Genomic DNA, 20,488 nt, shown 5'->3' with positions numbered 1-20,488 from the left:
TGTGCAAGAGGTATGTTGTCACCTATCAAGTGCAAAGCTATATTGAAAGAAAATTAAATGGATTTTTAATGGAATTATTTTGGCAGGACACTTGTTTACTTATTTCAAAGATAATGAAATTTTACAAACTGTCTTACTGCAAAGTTCTGTTGCTGCATTTGCTTATTTCTAGTCAGCTTTTATCCAAATGAGGATACTTCTGCAGTTGTGTCCATGTGTAGTGATGAATTTACTGAAAAACAGAAAAATAGGAAATCCTTCTTAAAAGTATTATTATTTTTTTTAAACTTTTAGGTGAAATTTCATACTTTTGAAACATAGTTGTCTTATGACCATACCTGTAACCTTTTCTAATGCACCAATGTTATGGTCAAGGTATCTGAGACAGAACGAGAAGACCTGGAAGAATCAGAAAAGGTTCAGCACTGGGTGGAAAGACTTTGTCAAACACGGTTAGAACAGATCTCCTCTGTGGAGAATGAGTCTCCTGAGGTAAAATTCTAGTATTTCCATATATTGTGTGGTCTCTAAGTAACTGAAAGTTGTCTCCTAAAAGCAGCAGGTTTTACCTGTGAAAAAAATCTGTCTTTCTTTCCCCCTCAGCCCTTTCTAAGGGGGAAGGGGGGAATTCTGTAATTGATACTTAGAATTTATAGCATTTCTTTTCCTATATTTTATGAAAATTTAAACATCATTTTAATTAACTGCTTGTATTTTGTCCTCTTTAACTCTATTATCACCACTAAACTGGCAGTTTTATTGTCTCATTAAATATTTGGGCTAGGTGGGACATGCTGCCCATCTAACAGAAGCAAGGTCCAACAAGCTAGATCCATCTATGTTCATTAGTATTATGTGAATATAAAAACATTGATAAAGAGCTCTTGGAAGCTTCCTTGTATTGTGTGAAATAAAGGAAAAGGATAAGAAAATTACAGAAAGATAGAAAACTCAGAAGGAATAGGGTTTGGGCTTGTACTTTAAATAGTCCCCTTTAATCAGGGGAACTGCAGAAAGTGGTTGTTCCTTAGACCCTGATGGTTCTCGACATGGGGTGAGGCTTTCCCACCATCCTGTTGCTCTGGCTGCCTTCCAAGGAAAGCCACTTCCAAGAGGAACACTGCAATCTACTGAGCTCTCATGGGATCCCCGAGAAACTGCAACCACAAAAGGGGCCTTGGGGAATGCTCTCGCATGATGATCCTGCAGGTCAGCGTGGAGCAGCTCTGAAAAAAGCAGCTGATCTTTTGTTCCTCATGGCCTTAGGCTCAGATCCATGTGGTTTTTCAGTACAGGTCTTTAGTGGAATGATTATGCAGAGGTTTTCTCTCACTATCCCAACTTGGCAGCCTGTGTTCTGCTAGAACTTTGTCCTCCTTTGTAAAGTAAGAAGGAACATAACCAGTTACAAACAGTGTTGTGTTTTCAGAGCTCAACCTGGATTTAAGACCAGCACTCTGTTGTGTTTTTTCCATCAATTTTTCCATTATGTTATATATGACTGCTCTACTATGATTTTTCTGCAAATCTGCCCAAGCAGTTAAAACACATAAAACACAAAACCTGAGTGCTCTTTAGGGGTAAATGCAGCTGAAAGATATTCAGGTGCTACAGGTTGAAACTGTTTCTTGGGAGCAATAGCATTCAAGATCTCAACCTCTGCCTAGCAATTTTTCAGCTCAAGAAGGTGAGCATGTTAGATAAGAAGAATGTGAAAAGTGTCACCCACTGAGGGACGTGTTGCCATATTAGAGTAAGATGAATGTGTCTGTCAGACAGCTTATCTATGTAAGGTTTCCTCAGCTGAGTCTACAAAATAGCACAATGAGTGAATTTTCTCAAATACTCCAGTTGGATCACTGATAAAAGAAATGTTAGCAACTGTAACAGCTTATTTAGATGCCTTCCTCACACACATCCTTATTTTTTTGGATGAGCTGCTCATTGCATTCTGAAGTTCTTTAGTACCCCAGTAGATCTGGTGTGGATTAACATAAATTATAAAATCTCAAGCCTCTTGTGGATTAACATAAATTACAAGATATCAAGCCCCTTGAGGTTCTGAATTTATTACCACACTAAATTTTTGTTTTGATAGCTGCTTAAGCTTAGTTTCCTTTCTTATACTAATGTGTGGTTATGTTTACACAACTTTAACCCCTTTCCCTTTTTTTAACAACATAGAATCTCAAGGCCTGTCTTTGATTATTTTCCTTCAAATAATCACCTTCGTGAGGAGCAGTTCTTGCTTTCTCCTCATAAGAGCCAGAGAGGCAAAAGTTGTGTTATCTTGCTTTGTCCTGTGATTTTTGCCTTCTGAAAACTTCGTGCCATTGGGGTTTTGTGGGGTTTCTTTTGTCAACCCCCTTACCCCAACAGATGCTGTCACACCACTCCTGGTATTTTTTCTTTTTAAACTGGAATCCCAAGGAGTGCTTTTGGAGAGGCTTTCAGAGAAAACGTTGGTGTATATTCTGTGTGGGAGAAGCAAAGCTTTCCTGTGGAGGAGCAGTTGGCCTGAGCGGTGTCCTAGGGCTGCCCATTCTTTGGAAGTTTTGAGGCAGGTTTCTGTTGTGTCACCTGTAGCTGGCGAGCGGCCGTCCCTCTCCCCCGGCCACCTCGATGCGGCGCTTTGCCGGGGGCCTGCAGCTGCACACCACAGACCTCGATGACATCAACTTAGACGAAGTTGACAAACCCAAACAGCGTGCGCCGCCGCCACCACCGCCGCCCCCCACTGTAACCCCAGCACCAGCAGCTCATCCACCTCCTGCCTCAAATGCCCCACGAGGCCCAGCCCTGTTGGTAACACCAGCTTCCCAGGTGACCTCGGGATCTGTTTGGATGCATGCGCCTTTATCATTCCCCTGAGTGCCTCCCTGATCCATCACCCTCTTTGTCCACTCGACATACCCTTCTGCCCCTTGCAATGTCAAAGGAGAGAATTGGGTGGTTTCTTCGTTTTGATCACTAGTGAATGCAGTCTAGAGGTAGATTCATTTTAATATTTTTTAAATGTAAATCAGGAGGAGTTTGCTCTCCTTCTTGCATACCTTGTAACCCTGCAGATGTACTAAGCAGAATGTATCAGTTTAAAAAAAAAAAGATTGTTTAGACTTCAGTGATTAAAAACTTTAAAAAGCTATTGCAGGCAGCAGATTTAATTCATTGTTAAATTTGAGAAAAGTATCCCTGTAGTGGAAATTACTTGTAGAAGTTCTTTAAATGTGTCATCAAATTGCTTTGTTAGGTGAGAAGAGTGGACAAAGAAAATTGGCCTGAAGTCAGAAGGCCAGACTTTTAAAAGGTCAAAACTATGTGAAACAAAAAAGCAAGAGCTGGTAACCTGGTTTGACTTTCTGCACTTTGAGAAAACATTGACTTTCTCCTTATTGCAATCTGAGCTCAAAAGAGGATCAAATAAAAGAAATTATGTGCCAAATCTCACTTTAGGAAAGAAATGGCAGCTGATTCATCATAATTCCCTTTGCTAAGCACTGTAGTGAGAATCATGTAGTTGTTCTTTTGGCAAAAGCTGCTTACTTGTTTCAAGCAGCAGAAGAGGATCCCATATGGTCACTTCTTTCCTATACAGTTTTCTGCATGGGTTGACTGACTGCACTGTGGGGTTTTGGGGGTTTTGCATGTTTACTAAATAGTCTTTGTATTTGCATGGTTCTCCTTGGGTGGGGAAAGATATGCACATTTATCCCTTTTTGGTAGAAACTGGTAGATTCTTTCTGTGAATAATTGCCCTGATTTGACCCATGAATCTCTTGCAAACTTCTGTGGACCTCTGATAGCATTTGATCTATTTGGTTCATACATTTGAAGTGCCAAGAATGTGCTAGATCTACTGAAATGGAAATATCGTGTGTTCTTATGGATAGCAGATTTCCCAAGATATTTGCTAAATAAAAATGACGAGAAATGACACAAGTGTAAAAAATACTTGTGTTGAGACAAGAAATACACTCTTTTAAAGAGAACAGAGACTGTTCAGACAGAAGGAGTAATATAGGAACTGCCATACTTATCTGACCCCAAATCAATGTAATCTAATATCTGTTTCTGGTGGTTTGTCACTGCTAGCTGTGTTAGAGAAAATAAATTAATAATTAAGAAAAATATGTTGGGTAACAACAAATAACCTAGTCTTTGAAATTGATGTCAGTTTTCACTGAATATAATTACTGTATATGAGGAAATAACTAGGCTCTTAGTAAAATTAATTGAGCCAAAGCTGCTTTGTTTATAAATAGGTAATTCAGTATATCTGATGTCGTTTCAGAAATGGAAGAAAAAGCCAAAGCTTGACAATTTATTCTTGCTACCTTTTACAAAGTCAGTTTTTAACCCCACAGATAAGCAAAAGCAGTACATTTGTGTGGCTGTGGATTAAAGATCTTGTGTTTATGCCTGCTAAAGCCGAAAAATAAGACAACTGTAGTTGTCCCATAAATTCATTTCTCTAATATTACTCAAGCTGGTACATCTTCTCTATATTGCTCCATTTTTTGTTTTAATTCAGATAATTTGATTTCCAATTCAGCTTGAACAAAACCTGACAAAAGGAATAAAATCCTGTCAGAGACATTCTTGAGAACTAGCTATAAATATTATAAATAAGTATAAATTATCTGTTTCTGAAAAAAATTATTATTAGCTTTACACTTTATATGAACCCAGTACTAAGTGTGTTGCTGTTTAGGTTGTAAGAAACACCTCCCACGTTGGCAAAGCGTCCCCTGTGTCAAGCAACCCGCTGGTATGTCACGAGCTGTTTATCATGGCTGTGGTTTCATGAACTTCCCATGTAGTGCTGATGACAAGGAACTGCCAAAGGTTTCACTCTGCAGGGATAATTTATTTACAATTCAGCACAGGGAATGATCTGTGTGGATATGTTGCTGTGCTGAAAGTACAAGTGATTGGAGTGACTTCTAATGGTCCAAGGATTTTGTATTTCAAGAGTTTAGCAAAATGAAGTCAATATTTGCGTGTTGTGAATGTCTGTATGTCACAGCACATGTGCTTTGTTCTTCCACCAAGGCAAAAATTGCTAGGTTCAAACTACCTTTTAAATATAATGGGTTCTAAGATGCAAGTTTCATCTCAGAACCACCATTTGTTATCTCTTTGCACTGACTTTGCCTGATCAGAATGATCAGACATCATTCTGCCCTCTAGAAAAATCTGTTGCTAAATAATGCAGCTCCAGGAGAAATCATCCAGTTCCAGTGCAACTTAACAAGTTGGTATCTGTGAATCTGTTGATTCTGATTCTTCTAAGTTCAGAATGTTTAATGTATTTTGCAGTGTAGAACAACATTAGTTGAGTGATAGCCACAGGGACTTTAAAATATCTGATTCAAACTTTTTAAAAAGTTGTTTAAGAAAGAAAAGAATGAGGGAAACAAGCCCATGGGGGAAAAACATACACACACGCACAAAAAATAACAAACAAAAAACCAAATCCATAAAGTGGCTTAACCCATTTGCTGGAAGCAGATAAATAATTTCAGAGGTTACAGCTTGTACCATAAGAATGATCTCTGGAATACATCACATTTCCTATGAGAAACATTGAGAAAAGTGTCCCAGGAGTTGCTGGGGCTAAGTCAGAAACTGAACCCACGGGACTCAGTTTTGAACTCTTTTCTTGAATAAAACTGTGCTTGCTGTCAGTGGGAGTTTTGGCTGAGTGAGAAGTGTAGGACTGGACTAGGACATGCTGAACGATGAGGTTTCTGGGTATCTCTACTTTGTGGAGTCAAGGGCAGGGAATTGACCAAACAAACCCTTGCTGTTAAATCAAGACCATTTAGCTTGAAATTCCTTATGGAAAGCTGTTTGCTGCAGCCCTGCTGAATTTCATCTTAAAAGATTTATTTAGCCATGGATTAGTTAAAATCTTTTTTTGGGTTCACTGTGTTCTTACACTCAACTTTAGCAGTTTTGGGTTTTTTCCCTCTAACTTCTCATTCAGTTTGTTGCCTTTATGGGAAAAATGCCAAAAGCAATGCGGAGATTATGGAAAAATCTTTCTGGTGAAGCCAGAATTTAGGTAAAAAGCTACTACTCTAAAAGAGAAATTGTGTTTTGGTTTGTTGACTTTGTGAGCCTTAGTTAAAATAATTCTGTCAGCTCTGTTTTGGATTAGTGTCCTTAAATTCATTATGATAAACCATTTGAATTGAGGAGTCTTGGTGAAATGATGGATTTGCACAAATTAAGTTGTAAACTGTAATTTTCCTCAATTAACTCCATAGCAACTTGCTCCAAGTCCACCTACCCAGCGTCATCCAGGGGTACCAATAGTCTCTAAACCAGTTATGCTGCATCCTGACCCAAACTTCGTGGTCAGGCCAACAATCAAATCAGAGGCCCTGGTAAGCCTTTTATTATCCTTTTTCTGAGTGCTTCAGTACTGTGGGGGTTTGGTTTGGATATTGTTCTTTGAGATGTCCTCAAAGAATCAATCTTTGTCTCATTTCCTTATGAAACAAAGATTGATTTGTCTCATTTCCTCATTCCTAACTAAAATTCCTGTATATTTTCAAGCTGTCACTAATGGTAAGTACTAAACAGTAGTTTTCCATTTTTTTCCAAGGTGGAAAAGCCACTTTTAGTGACAATTTTTGTACAGAGGTGCATAATTCCAGAGCAGTGTAAAGCCCTAGAATTTGTACATATTACTTCTCATTTATTCAGATGCTGGGATTTATTTTTATAAATTCTGAATTCATCAGAAATGAAATAAAAATTAAGTCAATTGCCTTTTTCCTATGTAAACAGTCATGAACATACTTAAAGATATATGCCTTATGATATAATTTATCCTATATATAAATATAAAAATATATAATTTAAATGTATCTTTTAATTTCCAGAGGGAAAAAAGTGTGTCGCTATATTAGACTCTAATATCGTAGTCATGCAGTTACTGCAAAATTCAGTTGCTATCAGCTTCTTTTTCTTATTTCTTTTCCATTTCAAATGCAAGTGAAGGGGAAAGTCAGAAGCTAAACATTTTAGGACCAACCATGAAGCATCCTTGGGAACTGTAGTTTATGAGCAAAATGAGCCAAGGCTTACTGAGCAAAAAAAAAGGAGAAATATTTCTCAGACAGGTGATAACTCCCAGCTGACAGTCTTTGAAATTCACCTAAAATAGCTGGTGAACTAGTTGGTAGTGTTTATTCTTGAGGGTCATCATGACTTTAGCTATTTGTGTCAGAGTTCTGTGTTTGTTGCATGCATGTGTGGATACATGTATATATGTATTTGTAAGACAGAAAGTGACAGAAAACCCATCAAATTGTGTTGTATTTATTTAATTGAAAGCTATTTCTGGCAGTAAGTTATGTGCACAATATTCCTAGCTGTGTTTCATTAAAACATGATGGATTTCTTTGTCATTTTTCGCTTTAATAATTTAGATAGTCTTGTTTCCTTATTTTCCCCTGTTACACTTGGAAGAAATTTAAGTGATACTTAGTAACCACTTTTCACACAGCCAGAGTCATCGTGAAGCTTCTACATTATAAATTAATTGAATGGTAATTGGAAGCAGTTTTAATAAGTTGCTTAAGAGAAGGCAGGCACATGAGCTAAAAATAAATTCAGATCCCTCCAGTGGAGATGTTGCCTTCAGTATGAGCTCTCATTTTGGTTGTGTTCAGTAATTTAACATCTCTAAGCAATATTAAATCCCTTAGGAGAGGAATGAACAAAGTCATAATCTGCAGTTACTATTATCTAGCTTTTGAAAAAGTGTATATATGTGAACTAGTTTGCAAAATGGGTAATACCTTTATGTGTGATCCAACAGTCTTGGTACAAATTTTAAAAGGCCCTTTTTTTTACTGACTATATACAATTAGTTTAAGAAACTGGCAACAAGATCCACCTCCATGGGAAATGTCTTATGATTTGTTATGCATGCATGCACATTTTCCAAATCACAAGCCTGCTAAAATCTTTCAGATTCAATCATCTTCCTTCCCAAACTGCCTTATATTAGTTGGAAGATTAAAATTTCCATGGGAGCAATATTCTGGTTGGGACTTTGAGAGAAAGATCAGTCTATAAATCGGTTTGGTGGACCTTATACCTCTTACTTCCATTGATGACTTACTGCAGTAAAGGGTATTTATTCATCCTCACTGCAAGGAAGTCCTAAGTGGCATGTGAAATAAACCAGCATGGATACTGAAGAGGAAGATTACTCCTATTAAAAAAAGAAAAGGCCACTGTATGACAAATCAAACAAGACAGTGCCTGCCTGTCTCCAGAAGTGTGTAAGAATCATAATTAGATTTCATGCAAAAGGGGAGTGGGGTTTGATTGGTTGCTATGTGTGGGTTTGTGCCTGTGTGTTGAAGTTCATTGTTCACATACAGGACCAGTTCCACTTCTCCTGGTAGAGGACAGTATCACCAAAGACAACATATAGGGGGATAGAATATAAGAACATAAAGATAGTGTAGAAAGTAATCTTACCCCTAAGGAGTTGCAGCTGGGCCAATTAGCAAAGATTAGGAACAGGCCTGACTTTACCAGGCCACAGCTATAAGCAGTGAGAAGAGATGCTATAAAAGAGGGGGGTGGGTGAGAGGGGAGCTGGGGTCAGTGGCTGCTTTGTGAAGGAGAAAGAGTCAGTGCTGCCCACGAGAAAACACCAAGAAGTATGAAACTTTTGTGATAAGGAGAGAACAGTATGGAATTCCTGTGGTAAGATGACAACAACACCACCACACCATTTGTTCTCTGGTTTCTCATCTTCCTAGATTTTGCACACCTTATGGAACTCCAGCTTTTGTCTTAATTTGACATAATGCACACCACTTTTTCTGCCTGGTTTTTACCTGAATTTCACTTTCCTGAGTCACAAGCTCAAGAAAATTAGGTTGATGGATTTATTTGATTCAAGAAACTAATCCAGTTGGCCTATATTCAAGCTATTAACTAGTAAAGATGAAAAAGTCTGTATTTAAGAATAAAATAGGGATACAAGAATGGGTAAAATTCTCCTGTTACCTGGAAGGTAGTTGGGCCCGATAGTCTCTGTTGTGACTTAAGTAATCTTATTAATTAAATTCAGGTCAGAATTACAGGGTCTTTTAACAGTTGATGGATATGAAATTGTTTTCACTTATAAATAGGGAAATGATGGGAGATGTTTAAGCCTTGAACACTGAGGGCTGCTCTGAGTGAAAATCAGTGTGAGCTGTACTAGAGTGAGCTGGAATACACCCACAGCAAAGCTAATTAAATTTTGGCTCAGAGAACAGAAGGGGATTGTTATGATTTAATGGTGAGATTGTCATAGATGCAAAACCACCAGGAATATAAGTCTCTGCTCTCCCATCTATCAAAACCATCCTGTTGTGTGAGTTGCAAGGCTCTGTTGCATTGCTGCTACAAAATATTTTCCTTATTTGTTTGCAGCTGGAGGAAGAATTTCTGAAAGGAAAAAATAAAATTTAAGCTTTCCTCTAGTTTGCAGGATTTGAAGCCTGGTTCTGCAGGACTGAAGTCAAGACAGGTGCTTAGGTACCACGTGGCAAGAAGGGGAGGATTGGAAATTTCAGTTAGTATTGGTTATAGCCATACCAAAACAGTCTTGTTGAAAGTGATTTCTTTTTTTTTTTTTCAAGAGGTTTTAAAGAAGTTTGTGGAAAATCTTTCCAAACTTGCCCTAAGTCCTTTGAGATAAAAACTTAGAGTTTGTATTAATTAAGGATAAACCACATTTTATTAACTCTGGAATATATTTTTTCCAAGTAATGGTAGGACTGTAGGACACTGAGAGGGACATTAGTGAAACTGTAGTAATGTAGTAATTGGTTTCAAAGCAAATTGAGTTTGTAAAGGTAGGTGCCAGAGTTCGGTCTGTAGAGAGTTTTTCTGTTTTTCTTGTTTCAGAAAACTCAGATATGTCACCTGATTTGCTGCAAGGCTTTGAGTGGAGGCTGGGGAACTGTCAGTAGTGTTTTATTGGGACTTAGCCCATGTCATTTTTGACAATTTTTGTAGACTAAGACGATATTCTGTATTTTAAGTGATTCCAAACTACTGCGTTCCATTTTGTTAGAATAGTGGAAGTGACAGAAAAACAAAATGAATGTGCAATTTCAGACCTTGAAGCCAAACAGAAGAAAAGATCCATTTAATAATAGAATTCACCTTCTCAGTATAGGAAATCCTTGGTAAGCAAACCTTATCCTAAGAAAGCAAATCTTAAATGCATAAACGTATTTTTACCATGACCTCTCAATATTTTTGAAATTGTCTACCATTTTGTTCATGTTTAAGGTTGGGTTTTTTTTTCAATTTTCTTTTCTCATATATCATTGATGAGAGACCCAAGCACTGTTTTGTAGAAATGAGTTGTAAAAGCAGCCATGGAAGATATTTTTTAGAAATCTTGTGGTATGGAAATGTGCATTATTTATGTAGTTTTTCTAGCATTCTTTCCACTTTGCATTCAGTACTATTTCACTCTGGGTGTTCTCTCAATTTGAAATTATACAGGGAACAAGCACTAACATGTCCAAGTGTGATTCAGTCCCTAGGAGAGCAAAATAAGCAGTAAGATAACTTATGAGTAGGTAATACTTATTTACAGCAAAAAGTTAACACCTGGTTTGGCAATTTTCTTTCTTTTGCAGCCACAAGAGATGTTTAAAAGGATGGTGGTTTACAATTCATCATTTAGATCTAAGAAAAAACAAGTAAAATAACGTTTTCCGTGTTTTGTGTGGTACTTCTTGTTTGACTGATCATAGATTTCAAACTTTCCTTTCTAATTCTGTTTCTCAGTTTCTAAAACAGAAGATGCAAGACAGGCCTAGTGCATGAGTACTGCTGGTCTTTTTAAGCTTTAAGTGTGTGCCTGTGGCTCCAGCTAGGCTAGGCAGAAGAAGGAGAATAAATTCTTAAGGCTGAACCATCTGTAACTCCCTTTATGGTTAAGTGCAACCTTTAAGATAGTTGAATACTGATAACTGATCTGATACTGATATTCCTAAGATTTCCTTGTTTCTTTCAGTGTCCAGCTGCAATGCTTTCAGTGATAAAATAATTTATCAGATTAACAAATTGAGCTATCATCATAACATAATTCTGGTAGGAGGTTAGAGGAACTGGTGGTGGAAAGCCGTGTTCATTCAGCCTTCCTGTATTGTGTAGGATTTTCCTGCTGCATTTTTGCTTTTGTTGCTTTCCTCTGTCATAATGATGAAGTTTTCATCTCTCCATCTTTGGTTGGCTGGTGGTTCAATAGATAGCTTCTTGAAGAGGTGAACTTCAGGCTAAATTTCTCCACTGCTGTAAAATGTGCCAGTTTCTGTACAAACCTCATTTGGTAGTGCATGCTAAGTTATATGCATTGACATTATCTGAAAAGTTGGGACACAGTATTGAGCTCACAGTGTGAGATTTTGAGCAGTAAAACAGATTAATAACAATTTTTTCTTTTTTAAATCAGTTTCAATCTATATCTAGAAGGGATAACTGACCAAGAAAGATCCAGCTTTGAGATTATTTATTTACCAGTAAATGCCAGTATGTTCTGAATATATAACAATTGTATCCTCAAAAGAGGTGTTTTTTTGACAAGTTTGTTATTTCTGGTCATGAGTTTCTCTTTCAATTATGTGTTGTTGTTGCTTGGGGTTTGTTTGTTTGTGGTTTGCTGTTGTTATTTCTGGTCTCAATTGCTCTTGACTATTGTTGTTAGAAACCAGTGAAGCAGTACCATTAGTATAAGTGGCTGTGTTTTGGAGGTTGTTTTTTCTTTAAATAGCAACTTCAGCTTTCACCTCAAAGTCCAGACAGAGTTGTTTCAGTGCAATCAAATATTTTACTGTTCCATTTTCAATTTATGCTCAGTCCTCTGAATGTTTTTGTAAGTCAAAAAGGGATTTAAATGCTCCGAACTATTTCACCTGAAACATCCTGAGTGGTGGGAGAATAGGCTTAGGACTGTGCTTTCCACTTGGTGTTCCTTGGTTCATTCATCCTTGCTTGGATATGGAGTGCACTCTCTGATCTCTGAATTTGTGGTGTCCATTTCGGGGAAGATTTATTACAGTTCAGTGCATGTCTTCTTTCTGCCTTAGCAATATTTGTACATTATTGGATCCAGATCATATCTCTGATACATCGTGACATGAACCCAAGGGGAAAAAGTTTAGGTTGAGTATTAGGAAATGGTTTTTCACCCACAGGGTGGTTGGGCACTGGAAGAGGATCCCAGAGGCACCAGCCTGACAGCTCAGGAAGTGTTTGGACAGTGCCCTCAGGTGCATGGTGTCACTCTGTGCAGGCCACGAGTTGGACTTGGTGATCCTTGTGGGCTCCTTCCCACTCAGGATATTCTGTGTTTCTATGACTTTTGCTTGCAGATTGTTTTTTTAGTGATTTTTTTTAAATTTTATTTTGTGTGTTTGTTTTTGTGGAGTTTTTTGTGTTTTTCCTGTTTAAAGATTATTTTCCCAGGGAAACTTCCTTCAAGGGCAACATCTGTTTTTCATGAGGACAACCTGGGACAAAGAGTTCACTGACTTCCTTTAGATTACATAATGACTTAGTGACTTGGCTGAGATTGGCGTTGTCTTCTCTAAATTACTTGCTCCAAACCCATAGCTATCTACTTTAGCCATGATTCCAAAAGGCAGTACTAATTCATTTATTCCAAGTATTAATTGTTTGGGTAGCTTTCACTGTAAAATACTTCTCTTACAGTTTTAGTTAAATGGTTCATAATATTAATACAGTTCATGAATTAATGAATGATTGATTGAAGTTTTTCCCCCAGAATGAAATTCTGTCCTTGCTGATGTCTGTGATGAAATTCCCATTTATCTGGTTAACAAATGTAATGCAGTGTAACAAACTTAATGTAAGGCAGTGCTGTTATGGGTGAGATCAGAGCCCAGAAGGTTCACAGTCACATCAAAATTAGGAAGCCAGAGGAGGTGATCAAGAGCATAGCAGAGGAAGCATTAGTATTTTCTGCTGCAACTTTGCCATTTAACAGCCAGCCCTTAAATACACCAAAGGAATCTTAAGCTTTGTGTTTGGTTTACAAGTGGAAAGAGGCTTAGGTGAGTCTGGCAGTGGAATAGTCTTTGCTGTCAAATGGATCCAGTAGAAAAGAGACAATAATGAATATATTAACCTTTATCATGCACTGAACCACTGGTCTGTATAAGGTATTGGCTTGCCTGCCATGTCTGCAAATGGTTTTGTGGTTCTGTGTTCCCCTGTCCCCAGCTCATTGCAGCTCCCACAAGAGTGGGAGCTGGGTCCCTCAGTAAAGATTTTCTTAAGTTCTGAAGTCCTTGCTTTAGCATGCAGGGTTAAGTGGAAGCTTTCATAAATCCCCAGCACAGGCCATACAGTCTCACCCAGTAGCTACTAGTCCTTCTCAAGAAACTGCCCTCAAACACCAATGACTCCTGATTGCTGGTGCAGGAACTCCCATCCTTGCAGAAAAGGTAACTCCTGCTTTTCCCTGCAGTCTTGGTCTGACAAGGGTTAAGCACTACATTTTGTGAGTCCCCTCCAAGTTTAAAAATCTTGCTGTGCCTAACTGCAGTATTATCTTCTGCATTTCAGACATTTCCTGACAAAACTTTTAAGTTCTCCACAGAACTATATGAAAACAAAAATCATATTGTTGTCCTGCAAATTGTCTAACAAACTGTTGTCCTGCACTTGCCTGTGGTATGAAGCCAACTCCCTGAAACTCAACATCAAGAGGGAGAGAAGGGGGCTGAAAAAGAATCCTAAAACCCAGACAGAGTGGAGTAGTGTTGCTGACTACTGTGAATTGGAGCCTGTCATTTTCACCTGTTACCATCCAACATGTTGATAATCCCAGGAAATGTTGCTCCAGTGTGACAGAGCATATCTGCTCATGGTGCTTTCAAGATTTGTTTCTGTTCTGTCAGGTGTAGAGAGGAACTGTGGAGCTCATAAGTGGTAACTCTTCCTCCGAAATGCTCCGTTACATGACCAACTCAAATTATTCATCTGTCATGAGGGTTTGAAATGTCTTCTGACTGTCAGGATGGACTCTTTGCTGTCTCTCTGGACTTTTCTTCCTTTTCTGTCTTCTTTCATAGCTTACAGAATTACATGTTCTCTCACTAATAAATAAGATGGAATTTCTGTGTTAAGTGTGTGAGTTGCTAGTTTTGCAATTAAATATCATTTTATTCTCAGGGCTTCCAGAAGTATGTGGAAGATTTTGATCCATATTCAATGGTAAGGAGAGAATTATAATGTGCTTCACTATTTAATATTAAATACTCTGGAAAAAAAGCCAAATCCTTGATTTTGAGGGCTCAGAGTAGGTAAGATTCTTGCTTGTTGCTTTTCTGGGTCTTGTGTATTTGTTTTTTCTGGTCATGTTGAACAGAAGCATTCTTAGAGAAAAAGGTGATGTGGTGTTCTGATCTCCCTCTAACACTATTTTAGAAGGGGGAAAGTTCCCTTTACCCCCAGAAATTACATAGATTAGCTTAATTGTTTTGTCTTTCCAAAGTGGAAATGATTAATCATTATATCTTTTCACAGTTTACCCCAGACCAGATAATAGGAAAAGATGTACGGCTATTACGAATAAAAAAGGTATTTACTGTGTTGGTTGAATGACATTTAAAGAGTTCATGTAAGCATTTGATGTACAGCATCATTTACTAGGAAGAAGGAAAGATTAAGCTCCTGTTGATAGCAAAAATAAACAGACTTTTCTAAACTAGAACTGGTTTTTTCGTAGGAAGGATCACTGGACCTTGCAGTTGAGGGAGGAATTGATTCTCCAATTGGAAAGATAGTTGTGTCTGCCATCTACGAGGACGGTGCTGCAGACAAACATGGTGAGCAACAATGGGGAGTTTGAATGCTGCTGAGAAGTGTTCCCTTACACTGGCTGAGAATGGTTGGCTGATTTCATTGCCTGGTACTGAAAGGCTCACTTAGTTTGCCCAAGGACCCAAGTTCTGTCTCAAGTTTTGGGGCAGCCCACGTGTGTTGCTAAAATTAATAGTTATGTAAAATTTGTAAAAACCAGCACCTGATTCTCTGGTGTATTCTTTAGTCAAGGAATGTGTTCTCCATTATTTCAAAAATTCTAATGACATTTGTAATACTTCCACATGCAAAACAATTACCTGACCATAGCTACACTGTGCTGCTTAGTTTTGTTCTTTATGCTACTATAAATAGTAATTTGCTAGTTAAGTAGCTGGCTGTTAAAAACCCAACTAAAACCCAAGTAGAGCCTCTGAAGCTTAGCTCTTGAAGGTACAAGAACATGCTCACCACCTCATGTGGGCTTTGCACCTGGTGGGAAGTATCTGCCATCCTTTTCTCGAGAGCTCTTGTGATGACCAGGTCAACAGAGAGGGCAGTATTCCCTTACACTGTCTTTGCTGTCCTTGTCCCAGCCTGCACCTAAGTTCAAGTGAAAACATTGCTGTGAAAACATTTCAGTCATTTGATGTCCTCAGTGCACTTTTTGGCCCTTCACTCTTTTTAGGATCTCTCATAACTAAGGCTGTCCTCTTATCATCCTCTTCAAATCCTGTTCTAGTTGTGCTTCATTCCAGATTGGCAAGTCAAAATCATTTCTAAGGAGCAAACACTACACATAGACTTGCAAAGAAATGACTATCATGCAAACCCTTGATAAATGCCATTTTATTCCTTCAGGAATTTAATTAATTTTGTCATTTTTATGGACTCGTGGAATTTTTGGGTTGGAAGAGACCTTACAGATGATCCAATTCCAAGCCCCTGCCATGGGCTGGGACACCTCACCCTAGACCAGGCTGCTCAAAAGCCCATCCAACCTGGCCTTGAACATTTCCCCAGGGTTGGGGCATAGTAGTAATGTTCTGCAGGCAGTCATAGGTTGTTAGCTGTATAGCTGGATTACCCAAACAGGCAAACTGTAGAAAATCATATTGAACCAGTTTTTTACTGGTCATTATCAATAAGAGATTAGTTTGGCTTTGGCATGCTTAAAAATTCCTGTTGTGTTTGCCTGTGCCAGACTTCCTACAGTTTTTAGTGCAGACTTGGCATCCAGTGAGAATACTTTTCATTACAGTCACTACTGCACAATTATGGCACAGAAAAGGCCCCTAGAATTTTTTTTTTTTTTTGCTTATGTGTATTTGACACATTTGTCTTTTCCCCAGGAGGCATAGTGAAAGGGGATGAAATACTGGCTGTAAATGGCAAGATATTAATTGACAGCAAGCTGGCAGAAGCACAGGCAACTCTAGCAAAAGCTTGGAACATGGGTGGGGTAAGTAACCTGGAATGCTACTTCATTCTACCTACAGAGCTCATATCAGAGCTGCTTCTCTATCATGACATTGTCACATCAATACAAACAAGGTTACAAACGTGAAAAGTAGTGGGTACATGAGGTAGTCTCAAAGTAAGCTAAAATCTGCAGAAGATGCTGGCATGTAGCATCTCTGAAAACCATGTGTGTAATTTACTGGGAAATTTGATGGTGTTTAGCCACATGTCAAGATTGGTATTTAAACACATTACATTCCTTGTGTTTCTAGTACCTTTACATGTGAAATCACTCATTGATAATGAAAATTACTTGCAAGTTGATTGGAATTTTCTGATAATAGCTTGTCTTTGTTTTCTTGATGTACGAGCAACATTACCCTCCAGCTACAGTGAGTGTTTCCACAGCAAGAAATCTTCTCACTGCTCAGAGGACCAATACAGGATGATTGTTAAAATAACTTTTTTAAAAAATGTTGTTGCAACAGTAGATTTTTCTTTAATTTCAAGATGCAAATCAAACAGCTCAATCTTTAAATGGTCTTCCAATAGAAGTTTTTATTACAGACTTACTTCTTCTCCCTGGGTTTTTCCAGGAATAGATTACCTCCTAGATGCTCTGACATTCCATGGTGGTGCACTGGCCACCTCTAAAAGCAGTATTTAGTGGCAGATGTTTACCTCTGCTTTTCTTTTTCAGGATTGGATTGACTTAGTCATTGCAGCATCACCTCCAAAAGAATATGATGATGAAATGTAAGTACATAAGCTTTTTTCTCTGGGGATTAAAAGCTGAGTAACAATAGCCAGTTTGCTTTTTTTGTCACACGTTTTTCAATTATGATCTTCTTCTTATGGACTATATAACCTCCTGCATTACATGGTTGCTAATTTGATAGTTATAAGTAGATGTCATGCATTACAGCAGTGGTTCCCAGACTGCAAAACTGAAATTCTCAGAATTGGTTGTACGTGACTACACCCTCGTACTTTAAGTTTAAAGTTTGGGGATTTGCGGTTTGTTTTTAATTTAGAAGTTCACTTAAATTCAGTCTGAGTCATTTACTACACTTCCATAGATGATAATTTAGGGAAACAAATCCCTGTAAACATTCTGCATCACAACCAGACATTTAATTCTATGGTTTGGTTTTGTTGTTTTGTTGTGGTTTTAAATTAGATTGCAGTTATTGTTCTTGTCTAAGCAAGCATATATAATATTTTCAGAAGAGATTAAGGGGTTTAGGTGTCTTGGCAATGCTCACAGGATCCTTGTTTTGAAGATAATCAGCACAGAAACAGAAGAATCTACAGCTACAAGTGTGTTGGAAGTATCAGGACTATACAGCTTGCTTTACTTTGGACAGTTTCAAAAGCAAGACCGTGTTTTCTAGTTTGATTGAAGGAGATTTGAAGATATACTTACTACCAAGTAAGATGGCAGAGCAAGGTTTTGTAGTCACTGTTAACCTGGGCTCTTGCTCTATGTGGAGTACTGGAGTATTAGTTGCTGTAAATCAGTTTTACTGCCTAACACCAACTGTAGATTGATGTGAAATTTTGTTTAATACCTGTGCATAAACTAATGGGCAGGGAAATAACTATTATTTTTGTTTTTATATTTTGTATATTTAGCCCTACCATTCCCTCATCAGCAGTCAGTCCCAGCACACACAGAAAGGTTTTTGAAGGCAGTGCACCTGTGTACAGACAAGGGTATCTCCTGCAGCTGTAGCCACTGCAGTGTCCCTCATGGTGAATAGCACACTGGCTTATGACTGGCCATTGTGAGGCTGTGTTATTTTTTAAGCATGTGCCTGCCTGTGCATTGCTTGCCATCCTTGCTTTTGTTCCTGGCATGCTGGAGCTGGAGTGTTCTTTGGGCTTTTGCTATGCCTGTACTATTAAAATATAAGTATTTAGTTTCTACTTTATAAAGTCCCTCAGAGATCCTCTGCAGAATTGGTTTATCACCTGCCAGACTATTAAATAAATAGGCCCTTTCTAAACAAGTAGGATTAACCTAAGGTTTTGTTCCTTATCTGTGGACCACTGCTGTGGCTTTGTGAGTTCATCAGTATATAAGCAACTATAAATTATTTTCTTGTGAAGGCTTGTCCAAAGAACAACTTTCCATTTGGATTATTCACAGTGTGCCTGTAAACAAGTATTCAAGAGTGTTTGGTTTCAGTGAAGTTTGTCTCTGTTATTTTGTCACATAGCTTTACCATTTGAAATTATCCTTGTCTCTGAAATTCAGTTTACTCTGTATGGTTTCTCTGTGGCTGTAATGACTGTAAGTACAGTCACAGATCTCTAGAACTGCCAAGGTAAGATTTCTTGTTGCATTTGGGTCTTCTCAATTATTACTTGTAATGAAAATCAAAACTACTCAAGATCCAGTTTAAAAACTGTGCTTACTAGAAAGATGAAAAGCTGCACGAGAGCTAACAGCATGTTTCTCATTACCTTTTTTTCCCCCCACAGGACATTTTTTTAAGGAAGACTACAAATCTTGAAATGGAATCTCTTCTCAGCAGAAACCTGCTGCTCAGTAAACTAATAGGAAATCAATAACCATGTGAAATGTATCTTTATTGACTGACCTGTAAATTGAACTAGAGACATCAGATTCTTCAGATAACTTGAATAATTTATTATCATTCTATAGACATACAGCAAAACTTTTTTTTCATGATGATTTAAAAGAACTACTGACCATCATAGTTCAGACTGTGAGTGCTCAATCTCTTTTTGCTATTTTGAGGGGCCAAATTTTGCAAATCATCTTTCAGTTTTCCTGGAAATAGATTTGAAAATTACAAATGAAGATAGAACACAGATGTCTGTTCCCACATGCAACACTTGTGAATACACATTCACAGGCCAGTTTGGGTGTGAAAAGAATTATATTTTTACTTCCTAGATATTGATTTTCATGGGAAAATGAGGAAGTGCCCAGGTAACTTCTGTTCTCATATTCTTGTAGCTCTCTTAATATCCATTTTTGTGTCTCAGTTGTGAGGATTTTTTCACCATAAAAACCCTGCTGGTAAAAGAACTGGGAATACCAGGAATGTAAGCATTATAATCAAATAATTTTGGTTGTGTTGCTCATACAGTATGGAAGATCTTCTGCAGCAGCAGAGTAAATAACTAGCAAGTAGCTCAGATAAAATCATTATGTGCAGTCATATCCATACTCCCAAGTATTTGTATTGTTGGCAAAAATTCCTCCCTCATATAGTCATGGGTGGGAAATTTGGGTGTGATTCACAGTCTGCTGTTTTGTACTTTGTTCTCAGTGAGCCTATATATGTGACTAAACTGTGCAGGAAGCCACCAAGTGTAACTTTCTGCTCTTGCTGACTCTGTGCCTTAGATTTGAGTCAATTCCTCAAGACCATTAAATTGATGTTTTGCTAGTGTTTGGTTTCAAGTATTATTATATTTGTAGACTTAGTAAATATATTATAGAGACACCTCATAAGAAATGTCATGGTCCTTTTCCTTTCTTGCACCTGCCAGCTTGTGCTCTGTTTTCCATGTTGTGTTTAGATTTTTCTCACCTGTTCTACTGAGAAACAGTTCATTGGCATATAATTTTCCCACTGAAGTCTTGCCTTTCCAAGGTTTGGAGCCCTCCTCCATCATATGAAAATAACAAATTCATGAGAACTCTGTACTTACATGCAGATGCTTACTTATGTTGACTTTATTTACAGTATTCTTCCAGTATGCCAATTAATGTGTGTGGCAGGGTATAAATGTTAGAATATTTAAAATGTTGAACTCGTACAGCTAATCCAGAAATAAAATTGCATTTGCCAAATGGAAGAAGTCTATTTTCCTATTTGTCCCTGGGTTTGTACATCATAGTAGTAGTTAATCTGCTAAAGTACACAGACTTCTGAATTTTTCTTCAATTACAGACCCACTTGGAAGAGATTGCCGCCCTTGTGGAACTTGTAATTCACTCTGTACAGGAGGGAATTTTCCCTTGGCTGAGCTGCAGTAATCTTTTACAGAGTTTTTTGGGGGGCAAATCTGGTCATTTGACAGCTGGCAAGCTACCACAGTTCCTACAGTGTATTTTTTTGCTAGGTCTTAGCATGCATCTACCCAGGCCTATAGACTTCCTAACTACAAAGTAATCTAA

The 20,488-nt window shown here is 37.9% G+C and overlaps 1 protein-coding gene across 4 annotated transcripts in view; it reads left to right on the top strand.

The window, feature by feature from the left end:
- The window catches only part of USH1C (USH1 protein network component harmonin), a 47,429-nt gene extending 27,293 nt beyond the window's left edge, over window positions 1–20,136 (top strand). For 3 of the 4 annotated variants that reach the window (XM_058806381.1, XM_058806383.1, XM_058806380.1), the window contains exons 16-21: window positions 14,239–14,280; window positions 14,593–14,646; window positions 14,795–14,894; window positions 16,221–16,330; window positions 17,030–17,085; window positions 18,817–20,136. In XM_058806381.1, coding sequence (XP_058662364.1) covers window positions 14,239–14,280; window positions 14,593–14,646; window positions 14,795–14,894; window positions 16,221–16,330; window positions 17,030–17,085; window positions 18,817–18,829 — 375 coding nt within the window. In that variant the 3' untranslated portion in view covers window positions 18,830–20,136. The remainder of the gene's footprint in view (window positions 1–14,238; window positions 14,281–14,592; window positions 14,647–14,794; window positions 14,895–16,220; window positions 16,331–17,029; window positions 17,086–18,816) is intronic. The other variant, XM_058806382.1, reaches the window with a different exon arrangement.
- The last annotated feature ends 352 nt before the right edge of the window (window positions 20,137–20,488 follow it).

The sequence above is a fragment of the Ammospiza caudacuta genome, chromosome 6, assembly GCF_027887145.1.
Source record: "Ammospiza caudacuta isolate bAmmCau1 chromosome 6, bAmmCau1.pri, whole genome shotgun sequence".
NCBI lineage: Eukaryota > Metazoa > Chordata > Aves > Passeriformes > Passerellidae > Ammospiza > Ammospiza caudacuta.
This window is presented reverse-complemented; position numbering and strand designations above follow the sequence as displayed.